At 38.9% G+C, this 27,984-nt stretch overlaps 2 protein-coding genes across 2 annotated transcripts; one reads left to right on the top strand and one right to left on the bottom strand.

The window, feature by feature from the left end:
* LOC110054280 (uncharacterized) lies at positions 1-6,547 on the top strand. Its single transcript, XM_020760657.2, has 10 exons — positions 1-116; positions 518-617; positions 818-972; positions 1,509-1,555; positions 1,749-1,812; positions 2,592-2,671; positions 3,265-3,328; positions 3,580-3,648; positions 3,886-3,966; positions 4,092-6,547. The coding sequence occupies exons 1-10, from the start codon at positions 75-77 to the stop codon at positions 4,125-4,127; spliced, it is 738 nt and encodes a 245-aa protein (XP_020616316.2). The 5' UTR covers positions 1-74; the 3' UTR covers positions 4,128-6,547.
* On the bottom strand, positions 6,312-27,977 carry LOC110054278 (DNA-directed RNA polymerase I subunit RPA2-like). The gene is made up of 36 exons (XM_089285438.1): positions 27,653-27,977; positions 27,491-27,568; positions 27,304-27,363; positions 26,061-26,135; positions 24,948-25,067; positions 24,511-24,576; positions 23,704-23,778; positions 23,240-23,338; positions 22,590-22,685; positions 22,408-22,484; positions 21,524-21,597; positions 20,851-20,923; positions 19,897-19,950; positions 19,657-19,774; positions 18,836-18,920; positions 18,080-18,186; positions 17,572-17,707; positions 17,405-17,478; positions 16,460-16,666; positions 16,182-16,334; positions 15,634-15,678; positions 15,275-15,382; positions 15,087-15,161; positions 14,553-14,654; positions 13,773-13,856; positions 13,630-13,684; positions 13,299-13,395; positions 11,619-11,691; positions 10,970-11,038; positions 10,538-10,596; positions 10,228-10,325; positions 9,458-9,583; positions 8,880-9,007; positions 8,491-8,538; positions 7,724-7,840; positions 6,312-7,530 (listed from the first exon to the last, which is right to left on the bottom strand). The coding sequence occupies exons 1-36, from the start codon at positions 27,743-27,745 to the stop codon at positions 7,300-7,302; spliced, it is 3,435 nt and encodes a 1,144-aa protein (XP_089141564.1). The 5' UTR covers positions 27,746-27,977; the 3' UTR covers positions 6,312-7,299.
* Positions 27,978-27,984: the final 7 nt, after the last annotated feature.

Here is a 27,984-nt window from a genome sequence, read left to right as displayed (position 1 = left end):
CTCCATAGGAAGTATAATTCCCATAATGCATATGGGGCAGACGACACGTGCGCACTGACACTCAGCAAGACAAGATGGCGGACACCGGGGCAGTAATAAGCTTGAAGAAACTCAAGGTATTTTCATTTCTTTGCGAGGTTTAAGTGAGAGCTAGTCGTGAAAAAATAATGTAATTGCTACTACTGCTCACACATTTTTCATAATTTCAGTGTTAAATGCTAACATGCTGCGAAGACGCTTGTTTACAACGAAGTGTGTAATCGTTGAGTTCTGACGGTCGCGGGTTGCTCTATACGTGCTTCAGTTGCTTTCAGTTACGAGCATGTATTCTGGTTTTGTAACATCCATCGGCAGCATCTCATTGAAGAAAGCTTGCCCTGTACCTAATCTACAGTTAAAACCGTGCTTCCTTACCTAGGGATGAAAACATTGACTGCTAAACGACACCATTGTTTTGTTTATCCAGTGTCTCAGCTCATTAACCGAATGACTTATCAAAAATTTTGTAATTTCAAAGGTAGCTGAGTTAAAGAAAGAGCTTGCAGATCGTGGTCTTCCAACCAAGGGCAACAAAAGTGATTTACAAGCAAGATTAGAAAAGTGTCTCTCAGAACAAGGTGAGTGTGGTTTCTATAACAACACAAAGCTCATAGCCTGATTGGCTCAATGCTGTTTTTTTCTGGATATTAAGTTTAATGTGCTCAAGTAGTCAGACCTCCCTTCTATAACAGAAACATTTCTATTACCATTTACTCTGTAAAGAAGGTATTGATAATAATTAAATAAATAAATAGTGATAAACATATTTTATTGTCAGGGATTGTTTATCAAGATGAAACCGAAGAGATTGCTGATGACCATGAGTTAGACAATGATGCTGATGACTTGGATGATGACGACGTCACAGAGGATGTGCCAGAGCATTTTGATGATGACTTGGACATAGAAACAAAAGAAAAAGAAATCAACCAGGTGACTTTTTGATGTGGGAAACTTATGGACAGTGTTTTCAAACTCTGGCATGTTCTTGAAATATTTTTTAAATTTAATTCTTTGGTTGACAGTGCAAATCAGTATTATGAGCAGAGGACATGCAGTAAACTAAAGGGTCAATGTGCTGGACTTTGTATCAAGTAGTTTGAGCCGTGGCCAGGTTCTTGTGCAACACCCTTCCCTCTCACAGTGCCTCTCTCCTCACAGGTGCATAGATGGGTCCAGCAAAATGCTGAGAAAGGGATTGGGGAGGGGGTTCACACTGTGATGACAAGCCATCCCCCTTCTGGGGAGGGGAGGGGCAGGCTGATAGAAATACTTTAGTTTACCTTTAATATGATGCACATCCTGTTCGTTCAGTCCTGTTATTGACAAGAGGAGAAGGGAATGACTATGAATTCATGTGGCACATCTAACTATTATAGTTAGAAATTCCTTTTTGGGTTCACAAAATTTGTGACTTTTGTGAAGTTTTAATCAGAGTACTTACATTCAATTGGCAATTTTTTTTCCAGGATTTGATGGCAGAAAAAGATGAAAAACAACCACTAGTTAGTCCTGTGTAAGTATAAACCCTGTAGATATGTTTAAAATCTTTATATACAAGTCTGTACAGGTGGTTTTAATTTCATTCAATTATTATATCGTAGCATTGAAGGTCATTGTACTGGACTGCTCCCATAAAACAAACATCAAATATTTTTGATAATATTGTGGAAGTGTGAACTCTTTTTTTCTACTCTCTTTTTCTACAGTAAAAGGGTGCCCATTACACCCCCAGGAAAAACTCCCAGTCAAGGTACCCTGACCGATGAACAGGTAAATTTATACAATGTGTATTAAATACAGCAATTTGGGGAAAGGTTGTCTCATGAAAGTGTCAAGCCTATGTGACAAGATTGAATGGTGGTCTGGGTATTCATTGAGATTTTGCATACCGGTGTAGAGGAAATCTATAAATTTGTATTTTTGCGTGGGAAGTATTAGCAAGGATACATTACATTTGTAGGTTTTCCACTCATACAACCTGTAGCTTTTCTTTCCCTCTTGCATAACTTTTAGTTTAAAATAACTTGAAAAGTCAGTGTGGCTGAAAGAACCCAAAGTCTGAAGAAAAAGAAAACCTAAGAAATGACATTTGCCGTGTTTTTGTTTTATCGCATTGAGCATTTAGCATGTGCAGCAGCTTTCTATTTCTACCCATACTAACTTTCAGGGTTGTTGCGTGGACTTTTACGCTTTATTCCGACAACCTTTTTCAAAACAGCTGTATGTAGTATTCAGCCCTGTCAGTAAGTGCTGGCAGCTGGTAATTTGGCTGCCAACAGTTAATTACAGTATTTGTTTTCCTCTTCACACTGGAGTTTGCCAATCTGACTGTAATAAATCCACATACATGCATGTCCTTTATTGCTTACTTCTTTTGTTTTCCTGCCTACTATGTACTACACGACATTTTGACAGGGCAGAGCATTCTGCACCAACCAGAAGTATAAGAGTACAATACATGTAGCACTCAATGCATGAAAGTCATTTATTAAACTTAGTTATCAATTAAATTAGTCCTTGAAATATTTGGTTATTTTGTTGTTTGATAGAAAAAGGCTCAAAGATTGGAAAGATTTGGCCAATCTCCCCCAGTGACAGATACTGACAAGAAACAAGCTAGAGCACAAAGGTCAGTCCTAACATATCACTTAACCCTTAAAATTGTATTCTAATTATTAACTACCCTATAGAAGAGTTAGTCAACAGGTATGGATGTAAATGGTAGTTAAATAGAAATTTGGTGGTTCATTGAATTGCCATCATGATCATTGTCATTTCCAAATCCCCAACTGGGACATATGGTCTTGCCTTACAATCTCTCTCTCACTGTGATTCTCGGCCCTATGCACAAACCCCAGCATCACACCAACCTTTTTCACCAAACTCTTACCTCTAGGTAGTGTTCTTTTCAAGGTCTCTTTGGTCTTCCTCTCTGACAACTGCTTAGACCGACACTGCCTGTGCATGTACACTTTGTGCACTGGCTAAGAGTAATCTGTACTCTTGAATGTGATGCACTTGACTGTATCAAGCATTACCACAATTTCAGAGGTCTTGTTTCATTCAATACTAGCTGTATTATTTTATGGGCAAGAAGTTCTTCATCATGAGAAGAAACTGGACTTCGGATGTTTAGTAGTAATTGAGTACTACACTGCATGAAGGTGGTAAATTCAAGGCAGTACAGTTTGATTAAACAAGTTTCATGGACGTTTTTTTCAGATTTGGTTTATCAAGTCCAGCCAGTAATGGAACAGCAAAGAACTCACCAATCATTGGACCAAAGGTAAATTCTAGTTCCACGTATAACTTTGAAGACCTTGATTTTGATGGTTGCTGATAACTGCAGTCACATGGTATGTCTTCATGTAAATTTCAAATCATTCATACATACAGTATTCCTATGAAAAATTGTTTCTTTTCCTTAGCCATGGTTAACCTTGATTGACCTCAACCTACTCCATTCTTTACATTTCTTCTTTGCAACACTAATGAATATATTTATGTATTGAAACTTACCTTCTCTTTAATATGCAGGATGTGGATGTTGAGAAGCTTAAGAAAAGAGCTGAAAGATTTGGTGCAGTTTCCCCTTCGATTGCTAAGGTAAACAATACTTCATTCTCAAGGAAGAGTTAGTGTGATCTAGTGTTGTTACTCGTCATTTAAGAAACTGAGTTTACCTTGTTTATAAGGATAAATGTATTTAAATTCCAAACAAGTACAATTTGTACAAAATATATTTGTTTTCTAAATCCTTAAAGATGATTTCCAGTTCATACTGCACAGTTTCATTATAAATTGTGCTACTTTGGTTTTAAATCCTGATGATCTCATTCACAGCTTGAAGAGAAAGACAAGTTACTGAAAAGAAAACAGCGCTTTGGTGTTGCTGTAACAGCATCACCTGGAGATATGTCGGAAGTGAGTTTATAAGACTGTAAACATTCCTTGTTTCACGTTTCATTGAACCAATGTAAAATAGCCATTTTTTCTGTGGTAGAAGTCATTGATGTACTTATTAAGTTTCTGCTTTTGTTCTTCGTCAGGCTAAAAAGAAAAGAGCTGAAAGGTTTGGGCTCTGAGGCAATTCTCAAATGGTGTCCAGTCTCACAGAACTAGTTAGTACTGCAAGAAGCTGCCAGATGTTGTGTTCCAAGCATGTCTTAAACATCCAGTGGGTTAATTCACTGCTTTTGTATCGAAAGCAGTAATTCATACAAAAGAAACACCAGAGGGGACCTTTATAATTTATACTTTCATGTACAAGTGTACAGTGAGCACTAGTAATAATGGGGAGAATCAGAGTGCCATGTGTTTAGCAATATCACATGGAAGTCGTGTGAAGTACTCGAACAAGCTAATGTTTGATGTACTTTCTTGACTGTGGTGATGCATTTTCCATGGAGATGGCTGCTCCATATAGCTGCACGGTGGCTTACATGTGTATCTTGTTATGAATGGCAACAGTAGAGCCTGTGTACCCATGAATGGCTGTTAACTTGTATCAGAATTTGAGGTAATATGTTAATGATAATTATTTTTTACATTAATCCAATGCTTTATTGAAATCATTTCGGTATCAGTGATTATTCTTATTAGTCAGTCAAAGCACGAACAATCCACATAGAAAGTATTATGCATCTGCATGTGGTAATTCTGAATTGACCAAAGCAGAGGGAAAACCAACATTTCGATGTTTAAGAACATGTATCTCAGATTTCAGTCACAAACTGTTTAGTCAGAAATTTAGGCAGATTGGAACCTAAGCTGTAACTTGCTTCTTTTTAGTTTAGCTCATTTCTGATCTTACTTTTTACATGTAGTTCTGTCACTTTGCTCATATTCTCGTGTCTCCTTGAAAGACCTTAATTCACATTGGGGGTGTTTTCCGATTGACTTTTCTTTCTGGCAGTCACCCCTACTTAACAAGCTCCTGGGTGTGATCCTGGCAAGAGAGAAAATAGTGATGCCAATTTTTAACTCCTTGGAAGTGGACTACCCTTAAATATGATTCCTACTTCAGACACTTTTCTGGCAAAAGTAGCTTCCTCTTGCTTAAATGTAGACAGTATCAATAGAGTTCTGATCTGTTGCTTCTCAATGTCTCTCCTGTATTCTTTTGATGCACAAGGCTGATTTTACCAAAATGCAGTTTACATTCTTCTTCACTGTGTTTTCCCATACATATATTTAACTAGGCTGACAACACCAAAAGTGGTTTTGCAAAGAAATTTTACATGCATGGAGTTTTGTAACCAGCTTCTGACTTACACTGACTTACTAATACACTTACCCACTAAAGGAATGTTGCATGTTTAACTTTTCTTTGGACAATTGCTTTAAAGCTTGTTTATTAGTATGACAGATCAATGTCACTGCTTGAATTGCTACGTTTCAGATGATTGTCAAATCCTGAGCACTACTTTGTACAGTTGAGATCAGTTGAATAGCATGCATCTGAGGAGGTCACCCACCTTAAACCAGACTGGATTACAATAATTATAATAGATGCTAGTTACTTTGTGAGCAATATTAGGGTTACTGTTTAATGCTTCAGTTTCAAAGAGAGACCTGCATGACTGTTTTCCAAGCAGAAGAATAGAAAATTGTCATCTAGGGGAATATTGTTTTGATGTACTTCCAACTTCTCAAAACTAACCTCGAGAGAATAATTCTGTACTGCATAAAACATGGTGATTGGATCACTGTTCTTATGTAGCTAGGAAGGCAGTGATGCTACTCGTACCAAATTCTTGAAGGGCACAGTTAGATTCATGAAGCTCAATCACTGCCTGGGAATCCCAAGATAATGTTTGACTTCTCGAGCAATAAACAAATGATTGGCCTTATTAAGAAGCTAGAATAGCTAACGAGGATGGTAATGGATTTCAACATAGAGAAACTTAAAAAACGCAGAAGTTGAATAGTACTGTACGTAGATGATTTACTGCACAAGGCAGATGTTTCTTTTCACGACGTCTGAAAAAGAAGGCTACATACTTACATTATTCAAGTAAACATATCGTGCTAAACGTTTGGACATGCTTCGACAGGTTGTATGTCTGTTTGGTAGCTGTAGTTTGAAAGGTTTTTAAAGGAGTGTTCTAGGTAATATCTTCCCAAGGCAATATATAAGCCAGATGTTTTCCTTTTAGTTGTTGAGCCAGTCTTGTAAAACTGGTGGAATTTTTCACTTTGCAGTCGTGTCCTATGTGAAACATTGAGGATATTTTAGTCCCCCATAAACAGATCATTACCTCCAGAGATGCTGTCGACAATTCACTTTATTTTACCATTTCTGAGGTTTAGGTTTATAACATTAACGTTACGTAATTAGATATCCACATTGTATTTCTACGTTCACCTTCACTCTACGTGCATTGTCATGCGACACTTTAGAGGAGAGGGAGTAAGGGCGACTCTAGATTGTGTTAGATAGCTTGAATTTTTCAATTGTATTTACGATTTCTATGGAATAATAATAAAAAATACTTTCCCAGTCTGAATGGTATCGTTTTTGTGTGGGATACCTATGGTATTCCACAATATTGTGATCGGCTCGTGTCCGTTAATGCAAATGAGGTATCCCACACATGTACCCTTGGGGTACCTATTCTCTTTTTTTTTTTTTTTGGTTGGGGGGCGGGGATACTTTATTCTGATTCAGAGTCAGACTGATCTGTCACAAAAATAAAAACAAAACAAAAAAACAAAACAAAAACAGGCTCTGCCCTTCACGTCAAGAGTCACTTCACAATCTCGTTGGAGAACAATTTACACGGTGTATGCATCATGCTCTCGACACGGATTTTTTTTTTACGTCACGGCCCGCTCTATAGGCACAACGCAACAGATGACAATGTTGTATTACCCAGTGCAACTTACAACCCGTCGTTTACGATTTGATAGCACTAACAGTTTCCGAGGAAGTAATCTTAACAAAATGCCCACATGAACCATAGGTAGAAATGAGAAAAGCGTTCGACTATCTAGATAAAACTACACTTTATTCTCTCGGGTAAACGTGTCGTCCTTGGCAAATTCTCGTAAAAATGCCCGAAGAGTTATCGCACAGACGTCAACGCCGTTTGTATCACTATGAAACGTCGCAGAGCAATATCACTGTCAAAACCCGCGGGTTCGGGACGGGATTGTGACTCAACTGTATCCACTTCTTTGTAGCCGTTCCCTTAGCTGCTGTTTTGAGCTGGAAATTTAGCACATCGCCTCTTTCCACAGCAGGTTCGTCGACTATTAAGTTCCAACTCTTCTCACTTCCAAAGACGTCTTGATATTCATGCCCGCCAACTCGGCCACAAGATAACGGAAGACGTAAGGGAAAGCTAACAGCTGAATGTGTTCGCTGCTTTCACAAGTTTTGCAAGTCCACTTCCGTTCTCTGTGCGCAGCCGCAGCTGCCAACTCAACGGCAGGTTTATCCAGGAGAGGAGAGAGTATACTGCCACACTTAGTACACACCTGACCCTAGAGGGGAGGAAAGGGTCATTTGGTCAGACATACGTGAAGTCCTATCTTTTGGTTCATCACGCAATCTTTCTCCGAAGATTGTGTGACCAGCCCTAGGAGCCTACCTGAAGGCTGAAGGGGAGACTAGATTTCGGCAAAGGAAGTAAGTTACACTGACGGAAGATATACTAAGATATTAGACAATTCTTACCACTGTTTTGTCTGAGCAGTTCATGAGTCGATCTTGCAACAGAAACGATGTACCATGCGCCAGGAGGGCGTCCCTTTCCATTTCACCAAACCGAATGCCTCCATGTCTTTTACGACCCTGAAAAGTGAACGTGCGAGTACTGTCAGCCGTAAATGTATATAATCACAATTTGCCTTCAACAGTTTACAGTATTAGCAACCTGAGTGGTGGTAAGGAATTCGATCAACAAGCGCGATCCGGAAAAAAGTCCGCAAGAAAATTAGAGGCGAGCCGTAAAGTAATGGCAGTTATTTTCCCGCTTGATTCTCTTGCTTCTCGTTCAGCAGTCTGACAGTTAAGTGGACTGTCTGAGGTCTGGGCGGACAATGAAGAAAGGCAAAACAAGCGAGAGAGACGAACAGAAAACGTGAACCACAATCATGAGGGGATTAAGAGAAGCTTCCTTCTATCCAGCTCCCTCACGGTCGTCCTTTCCGGGCGGTTCTCTTCTCTCCTATCCGCGCGTAGAATACATCAGTGTAAGTACAGTGAGTACAGTAAGTACGGTGCAAACCATTTTGTTACACCAAGGTCCTACCCAGTATCAGACTGTTGGCGTTATCACGTCGACCAATGAACAGGCTGTGTCTCACAATAACAACCAATAAAACACTGGTTGAAGTCACGTGACACATTGTCCATAGCCAATCAGATGACACGCATAAAGTGATGTCATCACTTACTGGTGACTTCAGATGATAGAAACACAAACGGATAAAAACTGTTACCTGCACTGGCTGATGAGTTAGTATGTCTATGGGGCCTGTTGTCCGAACCTGAAAAACGATCAAAACAATAATTCCTTGCAGTGTGGCGCAAATCTAGAACCCTTGTAGCGCACGATCTGTTACGATTAGTTGCGCTTAAAACCCATCTGTTCAGCTAAGTACAAATGCCATTCCAGTGTCAGACACAAGCTTTTATCAAGCTGACTGCTAAACAAGAAGAGCCTGTGAATGACAACCAGTAAAACACTAGTCGAAACCACGTGACACAACTGTGAGAGCCAATCAGATGACACGCATAACATGATGTCATCATTCACTGGCGCAAAACCTCTCGACAACGAAACCAAAAGCGAGTACAATGGGAGCGGAGGGAGAAGGCTTTATTTTACCTGATACTTGTCTGCCACCATGTGCCTCAGTCGCTGATAGTAAACTACTCCAAAAAAGATGTCAACTTCAAACTCACGGCCGTCCGTGCCACTGTACATTCGTTCTGTGCCGTAGTAATTGTACCCGGCTGAAAGATCAAGACTTGAGTTAATGTTAAAAACTATCTCCAGCTTGGTCAACGCTCAGATATGTTCACTCAAAATTCTACAAGGATTTTCGTCGCGAAGTTAAATGGTTTCCCAATGTTTGACCCGCCCTCAGCACTCTGATCGAGCATTGTGCATGAGGAAAAATGGTTAATTTTTTGCTTCCAAGTAAAATTTTCACGATAATGTAATATATCGTTGGTTGAAACCGCTTTGTCTTTTAGCCCGGGTTTAACGAGTCTGTTCTCAAACGACCCCCTTAAAATCAGGCAAAGATTTCGCGAGCAGCACAGTGGTTTATCGAGTGCGTTATACATCTGAGTTCATGTCTAAGCCGTCCTCTGCTAACCAACTACAAGAAACCACCGAATTCTAGCGGCGAAAATTAGCTGTTTCCACCTAGACAAATTCAGCAGAAGGAAAAACCATACATTGTGTCAAGAGGTTTCCAAAGTAATCAATAGCAGGATCCTCTTCTGAGAAGGTAAATGGTGTAGCATCATACGCTAGTCCATTGAGACTGGCGGATTTACCAGCCATACTCTCTATCATCATACCTGGACAAAAGAAAAATATAATTTAAATATAAGCGGAACCACGAAAATCGGAGTAATGCACCCAGCCTAATGGGTAATATAGACTTGTAAAGAGACTCGAGGCTGACCCCAACACATAACCACATTTACGGGAAATGACGGTATGTTTAGACTGATATTTTGACAAGGTCCAGTTCAAACTTGGCTGTGATGCTTGTGTTCAGGCTTTACCTGTAGTCATATAAATCGGTGTCATTGTGCTCTGATGACACCCATTTTTGAGAGATCTTTCCTTTTGCATTCAGACTAACGAATTGCTGATTTTTAAGCCATTTTTAACAAACTAATTTGAATTCAAATCTGTAGTAAGAACATAGGTTTTAGAAGAGTTCTTTGGGAGCAGATCCGAGACCCCCTATGTGGCCAAGGCCTTGACCAATTTTGGCCGGTAAAAATTACTTTCAAATTGAGCGAAACCCGAAAGTAATAGTTTACTGAGATAAAAAAACACCAAAGAGATGATAACAAACCATAAAGGAACAAGGATGGTTAAGGATGGAGAAGATTGAAACGGATTACAAACGACGAACTTGAAAAAATTAAGCTAAGCTTTCCAAGATGCGCAAAAAGCGCGACGTAGCTGTTTTAAGTGTTTGAGCCCTTACCGATTGTCATACGAGAGGGAAAGCCGTGAGGATTAAATATGATATCTGGAGTCATGCCTGATTCTGTAAAAGGCATATTCTCAATTGGCCATTTCTGGCTGAAAAGAAAAAAAAATACAATGAGGATAAAATATTCCTAAATTACTGACACTTAGACCTCCCGTAAATTGAATACTGAAACCCTTTAGAGAGCCTTTGCGCAACATGATGCAAAAAGTTCCAAACAGGCGCAAGTGAAAAATATTCAGTGCAAACACTGTGATACAGCAGTCGCCTTAAGAACTGATTTACTTGGCAAAGAAAGACATACCTACAAATTCCTTTCTGTCCATGCCGACTTGAGAACTTGTCTCCAATAATTGGGTTCCTCTGAAAATAATACGTCAGATTATATGACAATTAGGTCGTTTTACATTTCATTCCGTGATTGTTTTTGAGCAGTACTTTCATATGGTTCTGTGTATTACGCTGCACAAAGGAGTTCAAACGTTTAAGTCTCCGCATGAAACCCTAGCTTGTGGCCATTCACATGAAACGTTCATATGGTACTGTTCATTATGCTGTACAGAGTGGTTCAAACATTTCAGTTTGCGGATTAAACCCTAGTGTGTGACCATTCAAATGAAAGCTATTAAGCTGTACTTTCACATGGTACTCAACTGTTCATAATGCGATACAAGGTGGTTGTGACGTAAGCTACTGAGAAGTGGTACTGTGCGTCAAACGAAATTATTCGTCATACCTGTATTCTTAATTTAATAGCAGCTTTTTGGAGTGAAGCAGTGCCATCATCATTTCCAAGAATTTTTACCTAAAAAGGTAAGATAACAAATACAGCTATTCATTTTGTCTACAAGAATTGGAAAAGACCAACATTACTTTAACCGCTCGCCACTCGCATTTGCCAGAGTACCAGACACCTCAACATGCAGGCGTATTTTCTATATTTTCACACAACCACAGAGCTTTGAATTAAGGTCGACACACTGTAAGGGACACGTTGAGCGGCCATGAAGCGGGAATATGTTGCAGCAACGGTTGTCCGCGTGTGACATGCCCGTTTCTGCAAAAAAGTTATTGTGCAGAAACAACATTTTGACCCCGCAACATGCTGCATAAGATCCAGCTGGTTTGAATCCGTGCATCGAGGCAGGGGCAAAATGAACTGAGTTTTCAATGTCGAATGGTATATACAGCTCTAGCAACCTGTCCCCGCTACAACATAGAAATAAACCGTATTCACTTCGTGTACACCAGCTCGTGCACTGTCACTGCTAGATGCATCCTATGCGTACAAACAAAGGGACTTTTCCTCTCTTCACATTCCTGCATTATGTTCCCTAGTGTGTGCCGAACTAAACACACCAACAAATGAGAAGTCTGCTACTTACATCGTCAACAATCGCGCTTTCCAAGCTGCTGTATTTCTTGATGTTTACTTGGCCAGTATTGTCGTCAATGTAACTGGGATAATCGAAGCAGTGAATACTTTAATTAAGAGACAGCTGACTGATCCTAACTCTAGCCCTAAGGAAGATGGCACTACTTAAACTACTAACGACTGCTTTATATACTCTCTTAGAGATTCAGTCCTTGCCAACCAGCGAATTGTCATAATCGTAATCCCGCTCGAAAAATGTAGCTTGAAAACTCATTTTGCGACAACTAAACCGAAACCGTTGAAAAGCGCGCAAAGTTTAGGATCGAAACTAACCAACCAACAAATGGCAAGGTTTCCTGAGAGGTTGGCAACTCCTCGCACTTTGTTGGGTTTTCAATTTTGTTAAGATGCGTTGTTCGTATTCTTCAATGTTAATGGTTTATTTGAGAAAAAGATCGCCATCCTTTGTTCTCAAGTAACGTTCTCATTGGCTAAATCTTTTCCAAGTGGCCCGGTTAGAGTAGTCACACTGTAATATTTGCCTCGAAGTTCTAAGTTCCATAATGATGTAGGTTGTAACTTATATCTTGAATGGCAACGACACAAGATTGAAGGTACTCCACACCACAGCATTATAGAACAATATTGTAAGTCTCCGTAAAATAGCTCAAAGAGTTTGTTTATTTTTCAGCCAAACAAATTTCCTGAATTATTGACAAGCCTCCACAAAGCAAGTGATGCTAATAACTGACCAGTATCAGACTCGACGTCTTATCAGGTTGACCGAGAGCAATTACGTCACGTGAATAACAACCAATAACACACTGACTGAGATCACATGACGCGCTACCCTGAGCCAATCAGATGACACGCATAATATGACGTCATCACTCGCTGGTCGTTATTCTAGCAACTTGTAACTTGTAGAAAATTGCACGAATATAAGAGTCAAAAGTTCCTTTTATTCTTTGTGCGAATTACAATACTAACTGTTGTTATAATTTCAACCCATGTGTTATTTTTGAGAAAATGACTTCATTTACTCCAAATCGCAACCAAGACTTGGAACATGGAAAATTAATGGCGGCCGTAACTTCTCGGAAATAAAAGGTCCAAAAAAAGCGAGTTCTAATGTTCGTAATAGATTGAAATTTGGCAAGATAGCTAGGAAAGAACTGTTGTGTACGAAAATGTAAAAAAACGGATATCGAAAATTTGATCATAGGGGCACTTAAATGGCAGAGAAATTTGAGGAATGGAATGGTGTAAAAAAATGTTAGAGTCGATACTACTCCAGTTCAGCCCTCAATCACGCAACGTTACACTCTCAGGAGAGAGTCTGTCCTTAGAGCGTCGCGTTGCATAACACAGAGAGGGCCAGAACTGACCAGACTCGATACTAGTAGCCAAGCTAAAGATGCAGCGATGGATGTATAGATAACACGCATCACTATTGTTACTGTAAGTATCGAATCAAGAAATTCACTCTATATTTTCAATGGTTCCTGATCTTGGTAGAAACGTTCTCTCAAAAATATTTCCGCAGATTGAGATCATGTGAACGGTAATTTTCAACTCGTTTCCTTGCCAGTGAGGTAGTGTTCGTTAACCAGTTATACAGGTTTGTCACCAGTTTCACAGATTTCTTACCAGTAACACGGATTTGTCACCAGTAACACAGGTTTCTTACCAGTAATACGGGTTTCCTGTCTCCAGCTTGGCTCCAATTGGTGGCAGACCATCAGTGTCGAGAAATCCTTCAACTCGTTTATCATCAGGAAGACAGCCTGAGAAAATAAATGGGAAGTAGTGTGTCCGTTGATGTGACATAAACCAAACAATTCCTGTTCTTTGGGAAACAATAACTAATTTTTGTCAAAAAATTTCGGGCGGAGATCGGAGTAGATCGGGCAGAGTAGACCGGGAGCATTTAAAATTTCGCGACAGCAAGGGCAACTATATTTAATACGTCTGAAAAGTTTTAATCCTTGCAAGGAACAAAATAACGACAAAACACTCACAAAATCTGAGGCTTGAAGCTTTCGTGTTTCCGGAGATTTTGACAAGATCAACTATCTATGAAGAAAGAACGAAAAATGAAGTAGTAAGATTCAGTTCATAGGTGATGTGACAGGAGATAGTAACCGTAGATTCCGCTACAAACCTCGCACTTTATCACGGTGCCATGAGCAAACCCACGCTCAAACGATGCTTTGTTAAGGATCATTGCATCTTCCATATCATATCCCTTCAAAAAATACAAACACAATGCGTTGTTAGCTGGGTTTGGTATATGCAGGTTTTCGCTTATCTGACACCAATACAAAAGCTGATTGTATGTGAATCAAATCTAGGCTAATACAGTAACAGAAATGCTGACGGTTTTATCAAAGGTACTGATCCGACATTAGGGAGTTTAAGAAACCAGGACGCGACGCCGAAGACAACGTCGATTAAAAATGATTTTATAGTTTACCTACGAATCTCGTGATACTCTTCCTATGTTTCTTAGTGTCAAAACTATCACGAAACTGAATCTGGAACAGGGCGAAACATTTGAAATAAAAATAAAAAAATTAGCCGTCGTGGTTCACGTTCTCTGGACAACGCAGAGTTTGATCATTTCACGTTGTTGTTTTGCAGAGGACGGCAAAGAAATGTACCAATAATTATAACGCACGGGTACAGCCATTGTTCTTCTCATTAAACCGTTTGTTTAGTGATGTTCTCGTCGTGGTTTCTTAAACTCCCTTTTATCATAGAGGAGACTGTTAAGAGCTTAGTGTTCTTCAGTTTAAAGCCCTGTTAAGAAATATTTAAGGTGTAGAAGCCAGTAATTGTTGTACAAAGTTAGTTATGACTGGTTACGGGGATAGTAACTGGAAAGAAAATTGAGTTCCAGTTATGATAAAGTCGCCTTCGCCGTCATTGAACTTAAACTTACCGTGTAAGAGATAACAGCCACAACAGCATTTGTTCCTAAAGCGTAGTTATCAATGGATAACTCATCATGAGCAGCGGGTCTTACCAGAGGACTTTGCGGTGTCTGATGAAAACAAGATCATCAATAGAACTTGTACGCAATTTCTCTTTGGAAGTAACTTTTGAATCGCAACTAAGACTGCCTGTAGGACATTCAGGTAAACAGAAATCTTCAGCAAAGCTTAGCCTGTGTACAGTTGGATATTTGTCAGCATTCTCAGGCTAGCTCAAGCAGGACAATAACTAACACTGAGTCACACACATGTATTTTCACTCTCATAAGTTTGGTTTGGACCTGGTAGCTTCAAATAGATCACGATCTACGCCCTCTCAGTTAAAAACACGACTGACTCAAAGCTAAAAGAATTCAAAGTGAAAAGAAGTGGAAGTGTGGAAAAGGTTTTATCCATCCATTGTACTTAAAAGCCCAATGAATACATCATTACTTTGATTCGTTGCAAGCACGTCAGCACAACCCAATGGTGTCCCCCCTCACCTGTATCCTGTAGAGTTTGTTATCACCGCGGTGTTTCAATGCCTGAGCTGGTGTTCCCATTGTTTGTTTTCCCATCTAAACAACAAGTAGAAAACACAACGTGTGTGAGTCAATAAAGGTTACAGCAACAGAACACGAGCTTACAGAAGAAATACCACACATGTAATGTAATGTTCCAAGTAGTTTACCTGACACTGATACATGTTACGAGGACTTTGGTTAAAATCAGAGTATGGCGTTAAACTTGCAATGGCACTCAACATGCTCGTCTGTTTCAATTCAAGGTGAGTTGTTTCCTGGTAATGGCATAAAAAAAGGAGAAAGAAAGTGTTCTTCCGTGTTTAAGTGAGGCGATAGTGAGTAACAGACTAGTAGTAACACCTACACAATAGCACTTTTCACAGTAAATTTTTCACGTTTGCGTTACAATGTAATCCAATGTGATGTGAGGTAATTTCAGACAGATACTACAAAATTGCCTCAAATACAGGGTAGATTTCATTGTTTTGCAAAACTATGAAAAGCGCTATTCATTTCACATACATACCCCTTCATGGGATTCTTCTTGGACAACAGCAATGTTCATATAAACCTATAAAAATAGATTCATTAATAAGTGTAGAAATCTGATAAGCCTGTGGTTAGATGTACAATATAAAAATAGACCTCTCTCCTCCGCAGAGATTTGAAACCTTCATGCATTTGTGGTGAGTGCACGCGTGACACGATCCATTCAGCGAACTCTCCCCACCCAAGAAAATCCCTTTTGAGCCTCTGCGGAGGACAGAGAGAATAGACTGCTCCCTTATCAGCCCAGTTACAAAGAGTATGCAAATGCAGTGAGTGATAAGTAGAAGAGCCACTTGTACTAGTTATTGTATGGCGTGTGTTGCTGTTTGCCCTCCCCCACCCAATACAATGTTGAAACTCAGGAGGAATTGCAGGTACTAGTGTCCAACATTGTAGGTGGGGTGGGGTGGGGAGAGGCTGAGCAGGTTGTAGCCTCAAATCATGCACAACTGTTTGTTTGGTGCCACAAGTGCAAATTTGTCCATGATTTGTCCATGATTGTTCAGTAGATTTCTACAGACTGACCTGCTCAAAAGTCCCAATCATTTCCACTTTACCAGCTGCCAGGTTGAAAACTGGCCTCATCATCCGAGCTAGAGTGGAGAAGAGGAAGAGGGCGGGATACTGACTGGCTACACTTGTAATGGGCACAAGACATATCTCTAACATCTGAGGAACCTGGCAGACAAGGATGGCAAAAAGCACAATATTCTCAAATTCTCTGAATACTGATCATAACACCAAACTACTCTAAGAAAAAATATTTCCCAAAATTTAATACATCATTTAAAACCAGTACATACCTTTTCTTGTCCAAGTACTTTTAACATGCGGAGCCTGTTTACAAGAGCTGGAGCAAGGTCCATATCAACTCTGCCAAGGACTCTACCATCCAATACAACTGTATAACAAGACTTCATATCAGCAGGCGCTGGGGCATCGTTCAGAGTCATCCCTAATGAACACAGGAGTCTGGAGAGATGGGCAGTCTGTGGTACAGTATTCACAACCTGGAGGTCAAGGAATATTAATTTTTTTACTGAGAAGTCAAAAAAGTGGAGGCACACTAGCCTCTTGACAAGTGTGCTCACCACTGTATTGAGCAATCCTGGTTTGAGCCCTGGCTGAGGACATTGTGTTGTGTTCTTGGGTGAGACATTTTACTCTCACAGATCCCCCTCTGCCCAGGTGTATAAATGGGTACCGGTGATTTTAATGTTGGGGGTAATCCTGTGATGGACTAGCATCCCACCCAAAGGGGAGCACTCCTAATCACTTCATGCCACTGAAAGTGGAGATAAGCGTCAGGCTGATGGGCCACGTGGCTCGCATGCAGACTTTTTTTAAGTCAAAAAAAGTGCCAGCTTTCAGAGCTTTTCCAGCTTGACAACAATGATTAGACAACACTTTAGCAATTTTAGCATTTTTTGTTCCAAATTCAGAAGATGCAAGATCGACAAAATCGCTGGTTGAAGAATTTGTTAGGATCCCTTGTCTTTCAGTCAGATATTCCTTCTTCCAAATCCTAGAGTACTATAGTCACTAAAGGGACTGATTAACAAATGCAAGCCCTGCTGTAGTTGGAGGAAGTGCTCTAGATACATATAATCTGACACTAATTTGTAGGAACACAATTTGAACATTTAACAAGAACCCCTAAATTGACCTTGGTCCCAATTTTGTAATAATCACAAGATTATGAACTTCACTCCGTCCATCACTGTGCATGTTTCTCTGTGGTTATTTACCTGGCAGGATGCAGCCATGTGGTTCAACAAACCACAAGGAGCACCGTCTGGAGTATGAACAGGACACAGGAAACCTAAAATATAAAACAAAAATGTAACATAACCATAAGGCTTAATCAAGTATCTTTTGGAAGAAAAGAACAGCGTCACTTTTGGTTAAAGCATACCCCAAGCTTCAGGCAATAATTTTCTGACAGATGTCGTTCTCATCTGGGAAAAGAAGGAACCTCTGTGGACACAGCGGAAATGGGACAGGAACCTATAAAAGTTGAGCCGGTCTGCTACAACTGAGAATCCTGAGACCTTCAACGAGAAAAATTCACTGTCAAAAAGGTCCATAGAAAGTAATTCAGCTGTAAAAATCATTGGCAAACAGAAAGAAGAACTTACAACACCATACAAATGAGAGAACACTAAATAATTTTGTTCCAAAAATTCACAAAATTAGCAACAGCTCTGATTGAATTTAAGGGCACTTGTTTGCGTCAAGTAACAAGTAAAAGAAATACATGTATACAGTCAAGTAATGTTTTCTTTTTTGTATGTGAGAATGATCAGAGTGGAACTTTAAATCAACACATTGAGCATTTGTCAAGTCTTGAGATTCAAAATTGGAGAATGGGGAGTTCTTAGCGATTTCATTAGACAAACAAAAAATTTGTAATAATCAGTAACCTGCATAAGTCCATGACCTGATCTTGATATCAGATTTCCAGTAGCAAGAAGATACTCCATTTGGTGTGATATATTTGCACCATATTGCATTGCTTGTAGCAAAGTTGCTGTGAAACAACATAACAGAAGACAAATTACCAATTAAATCAGATCAGTGGAGGTAGATATTCACTGAAAGTTGGTAAAAGTTATTCACCAAGTGATCTGTTCATCAGAACTTTGATCTGGGAATTTTAAATCTAAGTCATCTGTACAAAGAGTTTTCTTTAACTTATGAAATCATAGCTAGCCAACTATTTGGATGATTTATACTGTGTGTGCAAAAAGTATTTGCCTGTATAATTTTTTGTTTTTCAGTAAATCACTGCATTGTGCTGCATGCAACTGTCTGCAGTTGTTACGCAGCTTCAGGCATTCTCATCCCCAGAGGCCACACTCCTTTTGGTCAGCACCAAGAATTGCAACCTCTGGCTGGACCTGATTTTCTGAGTATGTGCAGAGTATTTGTTTTGTATTCCTAGCCAACCAGATGTGCCAGATTTGAGCAGAAGTCCTTGAATCATGGACTTCTAGTGTCTCTGCACATGCTCAGAAAATTGGGTCCGGCCAGAGGTTGTGATTCTTGGTGCTGACCAAAAGGAGCGCAGCCTTTGGGGACGAGAATGCAACTTCAGGCAGCTGCATAACATGTAGTCTACATTGCCACGTACCACACTAGTACTCCAAATTCACTATCTTAAATAATACAGCACTCACCTGTATTTAAATGGAAATCTTGCTTTTTTGTCATAGCTTTCTCAAGGGCCTCTCGCACTCTATATAGCCAAAACTCTAACTTTTCCTGCCACGAAAAAAAAAAAATTTTAATTCCTGCCACTTTTGACTGGCATTACACAAGCTAAGTAATATTAAGTAATTTATTTTTATGGAATTTGCAATGTACTGTTCACATGCTCCAATGGATGTTGAGAAGTCTGTCACTTACAAGGCTTTTTATGTAAAGAAGAAATGAAAATCAATTGAAATACAGCAGATCCCCGCCTTACGGTCACCTTGCTGATACGGTCACCTCGTTATTATGGCCACTATTCTTTGTCAAAATGCCATGGATGCATTTTCTCATAAGAAAACACCATAAATGCAGTCACCCCGTTAATATGGCCAATGGCCACATTCTGAAATCCCAACCTGTATAATCCTTTATAATTTTATCCCATTTACACAGCCACTCAAACCAATGTTCTTCTTTCCAGTGTTAATATTGTCTGAATTGATTGAAGTTTAATTTTTTTAAAATTGTATCTGCATTCCAGATGCTTGTGAAATCTGTTAAGATGTCACTCAATTTAGACCAATCATGACATTTGATCCTACCCTGTTAATACGGCCACCCCATTGATACAGCCAAATGTTCATGGCCCGTTAGTGACCGTATAAATGGGGTTCCACTGTAGTTAAAATATTAATTTTTATAGTGATAATAAGTTACTTCAAAATAATTACGACCATCTTTCACACAAAGACCTAAAAATAGGCCTTTTTTTTTTCAAAGGCATTGATATATTGCTCTCCACTACCTTTAAACACATGAGATACAAGTGCCCACCAAGAAGTACTTCTTGCATCATAGGATTATCAGCTGACTCTGGGGAACACTTTTCTAGTGCCAATGCATACAGCTTCCTTGCCATAAAACTGAAAGATACAAATATCAAGTAGGAATTGTTGCAACATGCTATGCAATAAAGATATTTACAAAAACAAAATTAGTCCTGATGCACCTACTCAAAATGTTCTGACTAATGCTTTAAACTTACACCAGTAAATTAAACTTGTCCATGTTTCCATCCAGGTGAACACAAACACACTGTCTGAAATAAAGATACAACCATCCATAAATTTTGACAATGAGGCACTGGATTAAAATTCTTTACAACGATTTTCCTTGGGCTTAATTGCTGCAGGGAAGGTTTATCTATGAAGCTTACATAGGAAAAAGTCAAGAGGTAAACACATGCAAAGACTAAATGTTATTTTAATCATGATCATCTGAGCCTAATCTCTGAAAAAGATGCCTTGATATCTAGCCAAAAAACAGTTATGACTGAGGCAATCTCCTTGGTTAAATTCTCTTCCTACAGGTATTTAGCAGCTTTTTTAACTTTCCCCCTTTAAAAAAGAAAGTACAGAAACAACAATATGACAGAAGCAAATGCCCCAGTTTGCCTGATACTGGCTATGGCCGTGTTGACTACCTTATAACATGAAATTTTTGTGACATGTTTATTTGCGATTTTGAGGTACGCATATTTTGCGACACTTAAATTCCACGATTTTGCGCAAATTTTGTATTTTGAATCACTTTCACCTCGCGGTTTTGAGTAACACAAGATTTATGTCTGTGGCAATGTTACTTCAACATGTCCTTGAATTTAGTAAACCGACGTTATCAAACGTACCATAACATCAAAATTAACAAAAACACAACAGCGGAACTATATGACAACAGTAACATAACATAGGTTACTGAATTTTTGCATCATGTTATCTTTGCTAGACTTACTGTTGCGTCACTTTAATTTTGCAATTTTTTTTTAAATTGCAAAATTTGTGAAATTAACCTGTCATGAAAATATCATGCATTAAGGTACGGTCCAGGTTTCTATGCATAGAAGTTTGTAAGTTCTCCTCCTTAAATAATCATTTTTTGTTCCAGCAACCAGTAACACCTATTATTACCCAACTGATATGCCTCAAAATGTATCACTTACTGTAGAACATAATGAGCCACCTCTTCATCTGTGTACCAGTCTGGTAATCTCATCTTTACTCTAAATCTCTCTCCTAATGGAACATTACAAACAGTGTGAGATAGGACAGTAGCATGTACTACATGCTTAGATAGGAAGCTACAGTAGGTAACCAGGTTGACAAGTGTCAAGTAGTATACTCAGGTGAATGATTTAGAGACTAGTAGATGAGGGTAGATAACAAGAATGTTGGACATTGTGGAGGTAGATAACTGAGAAACTAGAAAGGAAGACAAGCTCGCAAAGGTAGGAAGGTGAGTATCAAGAAGATACTTAGTAGATACGAAGGTACAGCCTTGCATACGGCTGGCAGGCCAGAAATTTGAATAGACCAATCAGGATTCAGCTGGCAGGAAAAACTTTATTGTCCTGTTCCTCGTCAAATTAAACCTGCAGTTCTCAAGTTAACTATTAGAAGAAGCCAAATTGTCTTTCTTTTTGTTAGCTGTGAAGAAAAAAGCTATAATCATGTCGTTTTGGGTTCGTTTCGGTAGGACAGCTTAGTTTTGCCCGCTGCTTGTACTGCGGACACAGCCACCCCATGCAGGGAGTAGGACAGCAAGTTGGTAAGAAGTCACAGAGTTGTATGAGAAGCATGGGAATTCCATCTGCAGCCTATCATGTTCTCACATACCAATAAATTTGAGAATTGCCGGTTGTGTAGAAGCTCCTGCTGAATGGGCTGTTCTGAGCATTGTGGCAATGCAGCTTCATAAAGAGCAATACAAATGGAAGAGTTAAAACAAGGCTGCACAATTGGTCTTAAAGTATATCTATTCAGTAAAAAAAAAAAAAAAAAAGCGTGACTCATTCAATTTTGAATTATTGCAGTAAATTATACAAATTTTCCTGGCCACCAGCTCTTGCCATAAGCCAACTCATGGAGATGAAAAGAGTGTTCAAAGTAAATACTACTGACTTTTCAAAACACTTCTCGAACTCATTAATAATTCATCAAGTTAAAACAAAGAAAATCACATCGGTGAAGGAGATTTGGATACCTGGTCTTAATAAGCATAGATGTTGACGATTTTACTTCTCCGTTTACTCCTTAGTTTTTGTTTCGATTGAGAAGATATATCAAACACTCAAGACAGTGTTTCATCTGTTATCCAAACACCTTGAATTTTGTCAAAAATACTCCGCTGTGCATCATATTTTCAACTCTTTCCTCGGTAATAAAGTGTATTATCCTCGGTGTTTGGATATCCCGATGAAACAGAGCAAATATTAACTAAAAAGGACTTTCAGGGCACTCAGTAGCTTTTTCGACAAGGTGGTCTGATGTGAATCTTTTGCAATACTTACTTTCAAAACGTATGTACAGGGTCATTGAACTGTTACCACTGAACTTTCAACTCCAAGCCAGAACAGGCAATCCTCTGGTTGTCTTGACAACCAGAGGGTGGAGATCTGTCTGTGGCCACCTCCTCATCTACTGAGAGCCCTGCATTTGCCCTGAATGTCATGCACTTTCAACTGGATATTCTTGGGCTAATCACTGTACATGGCACTTACTCTTTTAGGAAACTGTTATCCTCCTCTCCTGCGACAAGATCACAATAGATTTGGTGATCTGTTATATTAACCAAGGCCTTGAATAAGAAACCAGAAATTTGGGTAGATAAACATTTTTTTTCTACTAAATGTCAAATGGACAACACGTCCAATTTTTAATAAGCAAACTGCTCAATACTCACTTTTAGGATGAAAACAAGTGGAACATAAAATAGTTCCTTTTCATGGTTAATACAGATCATTATAACTCCATCTGATAAGTAATGAAGAGTCATGTTCTGCAAGACATAATGGTTAAAAAACAAAGTTTACAGCAAAAAAAAAATAGTCTTCCTATGTTTTCCCTATTCTTGACCCGTACTGAGTGTGGCCAACAAGTTTGCTAAACAAATACTTGTCACAAATGATTGGCACCAATCAAATCAATAAGTAATCACCAGACCATGCCAGGAACACCTACAATTTGTTAAATAAATAAATAAATAAATAAATAAATAAATAAATAAATTAATTAATTAATTAATATACATGTACTGTGTGGTTCCAATGGGCCAATTAGTTTTGAGCTTCCACGAATCTTGGCGTAAGAGAGGATACAAATTACATGTAAGCTAACTGGTTTAATGGCACACCAGTAATTAAGCAGTTTGTTTCCAATATAGCATGCGATGATAAAATTATATCCTTAGGCAGATTGATCATGCATTCCAGTTGTTGCCTTGTTACTGTGGAACAACAAAGAAGTTTACATAAACTACACTGTACAAGAACACATTAACTAACTGAACTTGAACATTATGAATTATACAACAAAGTGATGTATTACACTGACCACAGCTGTCTGGTCCTTTCTAACTGATCTCATTTGTATTCCATATTCTGTGTATAAAGGACCTCTACCCTTCCAAGATGGTCGAATGACAGCTAATGGCTAAAAGAGGCCAGAGTAATAATAATTATTATTGAATCATGGAAGAGTATGTTAAATAACAGCAGCAATACAGATGGTTGAGAAACTGTTAACAGAAAAGTTGTAATAAAAACAGAGTACAATAAAAAACAGAGACATCTCTCTTTTAAATGGCTTCACAGCATACAGGTAACTGAAAAGGAATTTGCAAGTATTTAAAATTGCAAATCATATGAAATCTGTGTTACACATGGTACGAAAAATTTACAGACCCTACATATACCTTTAAAAGAAAAAAAAATTAATTATGTACAAGGCGTACTTCAAAGAACAAATTTAATACATAAGAAAAATAAGGATGAAAAGACACGTGGGTGAGAACTTACAAAGTTTCTTCGTGGCAATATAAGCATTCTTATTACTTTTTCAATTCCATTGATTATGAAATAACCTCCAGCCTCCTGTAAGATCATCAGTTTGACATATAAATATTACGTACATGCACATTTTTGTTTTGTTGTTAGCCATAATCCAGCCACATGTACATGTACAGTTAGTGGCTATTTTCATGTGCAAACTTACATTATATTTATTATAAAATAGCTAACAAATCCATGCTATCAAACTCACTATATTTTGGCATGCATGATAATCCTAAGATGCATATTCGTGGAATGAACAAAGTTAACTTTGCTTCACTACCACCATTTGCAACGTTACAAAATAGTTGATTTGTACTTTTAAGCAGCATATCAACCGGCTATTAGTACTAGTAATTGGACTGAGTGGAGTACAATTCAGAAGTAATCGTGCAGGTAATTTCAAAATCAGACAAGTGTGAAGCACGGGACCGAAACCGCTACACTGCATTCAAGGTGCTGCGAAAGATTGGGGACAAAAATTTTGTTCCAAGTCTCTTGTGAAAAATGGTGTCTGGCTCAATGAAAATCTTAGCTGGGAGACTACTGGTATTTTCTTAGCTACAATCCTAGGTAAAGATAGAATAATTATTGTTTCACATACTTTCTCATTGTGAGGATCTAGGATTAGTTACTAACTAATTCAGAATAAACTGTTAGTACCTAGTAAGAACACAGATAAAGCTATGACTAATTTCAAGTACACTAAGTTACAAACACAATAGCTGCAATAATTATTATCATACACGTAGCTTTCAAACACTTTAAAGGTACCTCTGCCTCTTCATGCTTGCGGACCAGTTCTGCAGGTGTGAGGTTTGCTAACGAGCAGTTGTTGCACTAAAAAGATTGTCTGATGTTAGATGCAAGACCAGCCTTCAAACCCGGACTTCTTGATCCAAACAGTAATGTACTCGTAATAATTATCAGTTACTTTTCTTATAATTTGCATTATAATACAAATATGCATGCAAAGCAGTCTTAGACAATTTTGTAGTTTCAGCCCGAACTGCCTCATATCAACAGTAGAATACATTGTAATACAATGAGAAAAGTCAATCGTGAAAACGACTATAAGCCCATTACATACTGGATATCATCCACTTCTTGCTTGGTCTAAAGGCCTGCAGAATTCTTGACCAGAAAAATGAAATTTGATTGTGACTTCAAGTTTAAAGGAAATATCATAACTTATAGCTGTTTAAACCTACCTTGACCATAATAGGAATATTTCCAATGACTTTTGTAACATTTCCTTGCACCTGGTTATCAAGCTTCCACTGTACAGTTACCTGAAGTTTGGCTTTGTAAGTGGTACCACGTTCCCGACACTGAGAAAAAGGCAACAAAAAAAAAAAAAAATTGAACAAAGCAAAGCGATAAATCTATCGGCACTCAAAACAACGTCTGACATCTAAAATTAAACAGGGCATTTTTTTTTTTTTTTTTTTTTTTTTTTTTTTTGTCTCAGTAAGTCCTATAATAATAAAACCTTTTGCATTTGTAAAAACAACTTTCACTCACATGGCCATTTTCATGTTGGCCAAACAAACTCATTTCCATTTGAGTGCTTTTTACTAGTCCTGTGTTGAGAAAGAAACAATAGGCAACCAGGGGCGTAGCCAGGATTTCTCAAAGGGGGGTGGGGGGGGGGGGGTCACACTGTGTCAAAGTGAGGGTACTCACCAGATTGTCATATACTGTTTTTGCCACCTGTTGGTTGTCTGTTTAAAAAAGGCTTACAAAAGGGGGATCACAGGCACCCCAGGATCCCCTAGATACGCCCCTGGACAACTTAGGAGTAACAGAAACGTTTGGCATGAGAGGGGAAGGGAGGGAAACAAGTGTTAGTGACACAGTGTGATCTTGAAAAAATATCTACATGTACTGTATGCCCTATCATTGTTGTCCAAAGTTTGTTATTTATTTATTTTTGGCCATGTATTCTTTTTGGGTGCAATGTAAAAGGAAATATGGTGAGGATGTGATGACAGCCCGGGAGAGACTCCTATATGAAAAGGACAGGGGTGCTCATCGGAAATTTTTGAATACCGATAAAGACAATTGCTTTGAATACCTTTTTTTAGTAAAGTTTATGTATCAGATGATTGTCAAATATCTGTCAAATAGCTGTCATATTTTTTTCGGCTCAATACCCTAAAAGGTACCTTGAAAGCTAACTCCTACAGTGGACCTTTCGAGGTTGAACACCCGAAGAGGTAGCATTGATAACCACTTTTTTTAAACCCTAAAAGGTACGACAAGCACCCCCATCCTTTTATGTGGGAGTCTCCCCGGGGATAACAGTGCCCTTACAAACCCACCTCAGAAGGAAAGACCTTCATCTGAGAAGCATGCAAGTTGTTTTCTGACAATGTAGGAACTCCAATAGAAGCATCCTGAAAGGTATGAGCAGGTTGTATTAATGGAATCAAATAAAGCCATAGAAGGTGCAAACATTTCTCAGCTATCAGTAAATTTACAAATCTTACATCGGATCATGTGTACTAAAGGCATCCACAGTCGAGTGTTGATCGATACTGTTGTTCAATACCTCGCTTGATGCCCTTATCGACCCTCAATTAACACTTGATTGACACTCCACTGACACCTTGGTTGACACCCAATCAATACTCCATAAACATCTCTGTCGACAGTCAATCGATGCATATGAGTCGGTTGATACTTGCCGACTATCGACCGCCTGTTGATCAAGTGTAAATCAAGTGTCGACTGAGTATTGATCGGGATGTCGATTGAGTATCGATTGCAACGTTGATCAAGGGTATCGATCAAGGGTATTAATCGACACTTGACTGTGGATACCTACATGATCCCTTAGATCTCAGCTATCAGTTACAAAATAAAGTAAAATATTATTACTTCTCCACCGGTAGGGCTTCTCAGGACCAAAGGAAACAAATAGCCAAAGAAATAATGTAAATGAACATAAAAGACCTGTTTGCTACAATTATACAAACGTGCTGAGGAGCTGAACTCCAGACTACTGAGAGTATACAGCACTAGCAAGTGGCCTGAATGAAGCTTCAGATTTGAAGCCCATTGCTCTTATTACTTGGCCACACTGCCACGCAGTGACCTCGTAGTTAGTGTATTCATCTTCAGATCGAGCAGTCCAGGTCAGGGATATTGTGTTCTGTTCTTGGCCAAGACACTTGACTCCCATAGTACCTCTCTCTGGCCACCCAGGTGTATAAATGGGTACCGCCAAACTTAATGCTGGGGGTGGCCCTGCATGGACTAGCATCCAATCAAGGTGGAGTAGAAGTACCCCTAGTCACTTCGTGCTACAGAAACCAGAAATAGGTGCCAGCCTGATGGGCTATTTGGTTCATATGCAGTCTTTATTTTTTTACACCACCGCCTCTGCCTCATTTCTCAGCTGACAGTCGTAATCCTGTCCAATTCTCAGCTATCAGTTAAACCCCATCCAGAAACATGGCACCACAACCCACTCCACCCCCACCCCCTGGGGTCAATCACTCAGTTCATCTATCCTAGAATGAAACAACTACAAAGTGCTATGGACAGTTTCAAATAACTTACTGTGAAGTATAGTGTGGCCTTTTGTCCGTCTTTAAGCAAAAATTCTCGAGGGTGAATAGCCTAAAAGTGACAACAGATATTTTATATAGATTTTTAATAACAGTCAAGGCAAAATGCTGAAATTTTTAATATCTTGAGTTAGCATAACAATTTCTGGAGTAATAATCATTGAAACTGCATTTCTCACCTGAACCGCCAAGGAAAGGCCCTCTTCTAGCATAAAGTTGAAAGACTGGATGTGTGGACTAACAAGATCTTTCAGCACCTAGACGATGATGAAAAAACACGCAAAATGGTGATCTTATCTACATAGATTAACATAGAAGTGACTTATTAAAACAAATTATACCTTGCTCTGTTCATTTCGCAGTTTGCCGAAGTTGCATGCGGTCAAATTCTTCAAATTTGGAAGAGCGCTGTTTCGGTCCTGTGTAGCCGCCATTTTGAGATAAGCACGTGTTTCTTACCCCTTTCCCCCACTCCACGTATTTATTGTCATAATCTCGCTTTTTTAATCTTTTTTTTTGCCGTTGTGAAAGTATCCTATCGTACAATCCTACTAAGAAAAATATTTTACGCAAAAAGAAATCGTTTATCTGTGAAAAATATGGCGAAAAAGAGTATTTGTCGAGAAAAGAAATACTTCACATGGGTACCCTGAGGAAGTCGCCTGACCAGGCC

Source organism: Orbicella faveolata, unplaced genomic scaffold (assembly GCF_042242905.1).
Source record: "Orbicella faveolata isolate gen_17 unplaced genomic scaffold, um_ofav_v1 contig_13, whole genome shotgun sequence".
Taxonomy (NCBI): Eukaryota; Metazoa; Cnidaria; class Anthozoa; order Scleractinia; family Merulinidae; genus Orbicella; species Orbicella faveolata.
This window is presented reverse-complemented; position numbering and strand designations above follow the sequence as displayed.

Excerpts from the sequence above, each read along its gene's own strand:
- LOC110054280 (XM_020760657.2), top strand. The coding sequence starts at position 75 with ATGGCGGACACCGGGGCAGTAATAAGCTTGAAGAAACTCAAG. Across the intron at positions 618-817 it reads AAAGTGTCTCTCAGAACAAG|GGATTGTTTATCAAGATGAA; the intron begins GTGAGTGTGGTT and ends TTTTATTGTCAG. Across the intron at positions 3,967-4,091 it reads CACCTGGAGATATGTCGGAA|GCTAAAAAGAAAAGAGCTGA; the intron begins GTGAGTTTATAA and ends GTTCTTCGTCAG.
- LOC110054278 (XM_089285438.1), bottom strand. The coding sequence starts at position 27,745 with ATGGCGGCTACACAGGACCGAAACAGCGCTCTTCCAAATTTGAAGAAT. Across the intron at positions 21,598-22,407 it reads GATAACAGTTTCCTAAAAGA|CTGCATTGCCACAATGCTCA; the intron begins GTAAGTGCCATG and ends CTCTTTATGAAG. Across the intron at positions 13,857-14,552 it reads TGGCTGTTATCTCTTACACG|GGATATGATATGGAAGATGC; the intron begins GTAAGTTTAAGT and ends TATTTTTTGAAG.